General features: G+C 29.4%; 1 protein-coding gene across 1 annotated transcript in view; it reads right to left on the bottom strand.

The window, feature by feature from the left end:
* The window catches only part of LOC107755620 (cyclin-dependent kinase 14-like), a 169,345-nt gene that overhangs the window by 148,382 nt on the left and 15,968 nt on the right, over positions 1–4,995 (bottom strand). Inside the window, exon 5 of the mRNA XM_016572512.1 lies at positions 3,207–3,269. Coding sequence (XP_016427998.1) covers positions 3,207–3,269 — 63 coding nt within the window. The remainder of the gene's footprint in view (positions 1–3,206; positions 3,270–4,995) is intronic.

The following is a 4,995-nucleotide window of genomic DNA, read 5'->3' as shown; positions in this document are numbered from 1 at the left end:
TAGAACAAAAATAAATAAAATGAAATAGAAAATAATCAAATGAAATGAAATAGAATAGAATAAAATATAATAAATATAATAAAATGAAATAAAATAGAATAGAATAGAATAAAATAAAAATGATATGATACTGAATCTAAAATAAAATAAAATAATATATATTTTCCAGCCTATCCATATACATTTCAGAGCATGTTTCATTTATATTATCACAAATATAAAAACCTGTTGCATAAAGCTTGCCAATCAGAATGGAGCTTGCTGTTTTGTGCTCAATATGCATCAGACGCTTCAAGAAGACTTTTTGGATTCTCTGGTGAAGCATGCATGAGCAGAGCCATTTCACCATGAAATCCCTCACAAGAGCAGTTCAAACAGAGAGCGGTGTCTCACTCACCCTGACGTTGTCCGGATGGAGGCCGCCGGGATGTTTGTCCATGTACTGACACAGATCTGTGTGCTGGACCGAGAGAGAGAGAGGAAAGAGGGACGTGAGACACTGACTCTGAACAGAACACAACACAGAGTATCCTAACAAGCAGAAAAACACACTGCACACAAGGAATGGCTCAAATACAACATTCTTAATTAGATATAAATTACATATTGGTCACTCAGAGTCAAATCAACCAAATTTCAGAAACTTCTCGGCTAACATTTTTGATTTTGTAACATATATAGTGATAAAACCCAAAATATGAAATGTCACAGAGCCAAATTACAGGGGAATAAAATGACTTAAGAAAGATGGTAGCATCATTATTTTATTTTTACACAGAAATTGGTAGCTCTATTAGTAAAATCTGTTGACTTTAGCAATCCTTGCAATGGTGATGATTTTTTTTAAAAGTTTTAAAATCAGTTTTATTTATTTTTATGATCAAATAATTCATTTAATAATAATTTTTTTTATTTTGTTTAAAATTAAATAAAACCATTTATTATTTCAAACATTTATTGTTTTTCATTATTAATTATTTCATTATTAAACGTATTTAATAATAAATTGTTGTATTGCTTTCAAATTAAATTTAAAAATTTATTATTTTTATTATTATTACAAATTATAATAATAATAAGTGTTTTAAACATATATTTAATATTTTTCATTATTTATTATTTCATTATTAAACTTATATAATAAAAAAATATTGATTTCAAATTATATAGAACAATTCATTATTAAATAGTAATAAAAATAATAATAATGCTTTTAAATATATTTATTTATTTATCATTAATACATTGTTTTGATTTATTTCAATTTTTAACAAATACATTTATTACCATTTTTATTATTAATAATATAATAGTTTTAAAATATATTATTTAATTACTAAAGTACTTGATAATAAATCATTTACTTTAATTAGAAATAAAACTATTTTAATTATTCTTGTCAGTAAATGAATTACACATATATTTATCAACATTACTTTTACTTTGAGGACCATCTTGGATGATTTTATTTCTCACTGCAGTGCATTATGGGAATTTCTACAGATACATTACCCACAATGCTCTGCTCGGTCTGTGATTCTGATGTTTGAAAACACCGCAGATAAACGTGTTTTCTTTCATGAATAATGCAGTGGTGCTCAAACACGCTTCAGCTGCGCCTGTCGATCATTATTAACACTCGCCACGCAAAATCAACTGATTTCCTCGCCACCAAACCCTGTGTTTGTTAGCGGCGCGTCTAAACGCGAGTGAAATGAGTCTCAGCAGCGGCTCAGAGTAATATAAAGCTCCGGCACGTCTCTCAGCGGACCCCAGATATCAATAGCTCAGCCGCAGTCCAATCTTCACCTTTTGATTTGCTCGTCACAATAAAAATAACTAAATAAATCATTCAAAATAAAACACCATGTGCCCAAAACCAGCAAACCTCAACAAAAAATAAAATAAAATAAAGCAACGTAAAACCAGCAAACCACAGCAAAATACTAAAATAAAATAACATAATTAAATTAAATTAAAGGTCCCATATTGTACACCTTTCTGGAGTTTTATTTTAAGTCTTGATGTCCTTAAGAATATATATTTGCGGTATAAGTACCAAAAACCATCTCAATATATTTTTACAGCTCCTCTCTCAGGAGCTCTGCTGAGAACAGGTCGATTTTGGCCTGTCTAATTAATATTCATGAGCCTCTCTTCTGATTGGCCTGTTGTGTTCTGAGTGACGCACGGACAGGCCAACCACAGGTAACTAGGGTCAGCGACGTTCACAGCGCTAGCTGGAGGCAGCAAAACAAAACGGAAACTGGAGGCGACCCATTCAAACCAGCGCAGATTCGGCTACATAAGGAGCTTAAAATATCATCTTATTGTGATGTTGGGTGCCAGAATCGACGTAATACAGCCTCAAATGACAAATTTGATCGCATATCTGCTGCCACTGCCAGACAAAAAACCGACGACAGCTGTGGTTAAACACGATAAAACGAGCAGACTGGACAGAAACGATCGTCAAAAATGCTCGCGTTTGCAGCGCACAAATAGAATAGAATAAAATAGAATTGAATAAAAAAATTGAATGAAATAAATTAAAATGAAATGAAATAGAATAGAATAACATAAAATAGAATAAAATAGACTAAAATGATAGAATAGAATAGAATAAAAAATTAAATTAAATTAAATAGAAAAGAATAAAATAGAATAAAATCAAATGAAATGACATGAAATAGAATAGAATAGAATAAAATATAATATAATAAGAATAGAATAAATAGAATAAAAAATAGAAATGAAATAAATTAAAATGAAATAAAATAGAATAGAATAAAAATAAAATAGAATGATATGATACAAAAATAAATAAAATGAAATAGAAAATAATCAAATGAAATGAAATAGAATAGAATAAAATATAATAAATATAATAAAATGAAATAAAATAGAATAGAATAGAATAAAATAAAAATGATATGATACTGAATCTAAAATAAAATAAAATAATATATATTTTCCAGCCTATTCACATATATTTCAGAGCATGTTTCATTTATATTATCACAAATATAAAAACCTGTTGCATAAAGCTTGCCAATCAGAATGGAGCTTGCTGTTTTGTGCTCAATATGCATCAGACGCTTCAAGAAGACTTTTTGGATTCTCTGGTGAAGCATGCATGAGCAGAGCCATTTCACCATGAAATCCCTCACAAGAGCAGTTCAAACAGAGAGCGGTGTCTCACTCACCCTGACGTTGTCCGGATGGAGGCCGCCGGGATGTTTGTCCATGTACTGACACAGATCTGTGTGCTGGACCGAGAGAGAGAGAGGAAAGAGGGACGTGAGACACTGACTCTGAACAGAACACAACACAGAGTATCCTAACAAGCAGAAAAACACACTGCACACAAGGAATGGCTCAAATACAACATTCTTAATTAGATATAAATTACATATTGGTCACTCAGAGTCAAATCAACCAAATTTCAGAAACTTCTCGGCTAACATTTTTGATTTTGTAACATATATAGTGATAAAACCCAAAATATGAAATGTCACAGAGCCAAATTACAGGGGAATAAAATGACTTAAGAAAGATGGTAGCATCATTATTTTATTTTTACACAGAAATTGGTAGCTCTATTAGTAAAATCTGTTGACTTTAGCAATCCTTGCAATGGTGATGATTTTTTTTAAAAGTTTTAAAATCAGTTTTATTTATTTTTATGATCAAATAATTCATTTAATAATAATTTTTTTTATTTTGTTTAAAATTAAATAAAACCATTTATTATTTCAAACATTTATTGTTTTTCATTATTAATTATTTCATTATTAAACGTATTTAATAATAAATTGTTGTATTGCTTTCAAATTAAATTTAAAAATTTATTATTTTTATTATTATTACAAATTATAATAATAATAAGTGTTTTAAACATATATTTAATATTTTTCATTATTTATTATTTCATTATTAAACTTATATAATAAAAAAATATTGATTTCAAATTATATAGAACAATTCATTATTAAATAGTAATAAAAATAATAATAATGCTTTTAAATATATTTATTTATTTATCATTAATACATTGTTTTGATTTATTTCAATTTTTAACAAATACATTTATTACCATTTTTATTATTAATAATATAATAGTTTTAAAATATATTATTTAATTACTAAAGTACTTGATAATAAATCATTTACTTTAATTAGAAATAAAACTATTTTAATTATTCTTGTCAGTAAATGAATTACACATATATTTATCAACATTACTTTTACTTTGAGGACCATCTTGGATGATTTTATTTCTCACTGCAGTGCATTATGGGAATTTCTACAGATACATTACCCACAATGCTCTGCTCGGTCTGTGATTCTGATGTTTGAAAACACCGCAGATAAACGTGTTTTCTTTCATGAATAATGCAGTGGTGCTCAAACACGCTTCAGCTGCGCCTGTCGATCATTATTAACACTCGCCACGCAAAATCAACTGATTTCCTCGCCACCAAACCCTGTGTTTGTTAGCGGCGCGTCTAAACGCGAGTGAAATGAGTCTCAGCAGCGGCTCAGAGTAATATAAAGCTCCGGCACGTCTCTCAGCGGACCCCAGATATCAATAGCTCAGCCGCAGTCCAATCTTCACCTTTTGATTTGCTCGTCACAATAAAAATAACTAAATAAATCATTCAAAATAAAACACCATGTGCCCAAAACCAGCAAACCTCAACAAAAAATAAAATAAAATAAAGCAACGTAAAACCAGCAAACCACAGCAAAATACTAAAATAAAATAACATAATTAAATTAAATTAAAGGTCCCATATTGTACACCTTTCTGGAGTTTTATTTTAAGTCTTGATGTCCTTAAGAATATATATTTGCGGTATAAGAACCAAAAACCATCTCAATAGATGTTTACAGCTCCTCTCTCAGGAGCTCTGCTGAGAACAGGTCGATTTTGGCCTGTCTAATTAATATTCATGAGCCTCTCTTCTGATTGGCCTGTTGTGTTCTGAGTGA

This window comes from Sinocyclocheilus rhinocerous, unplaced genomic scaffold (genome assembly GCF_001515625.1).
Source record: "Sinocyclocheilus rhinocerous isolate Xijiao unplaced genomic scaffold, SAMN03320098_v1.1 scaffold1253, whole genome shotgun sequence".
Lineage (NCBI taxonomy): Eukaryota > Metazoa > Chordata > Actinopteri > Cypriniformes > Cyprinidae > Sinocyclocheilus > Sinocyclocheilus rhinocerous.
Note: the sequence above shows the minus strand (reverse complement) of the source record. Positions and strands in the feature narration are given on the sequence as shown.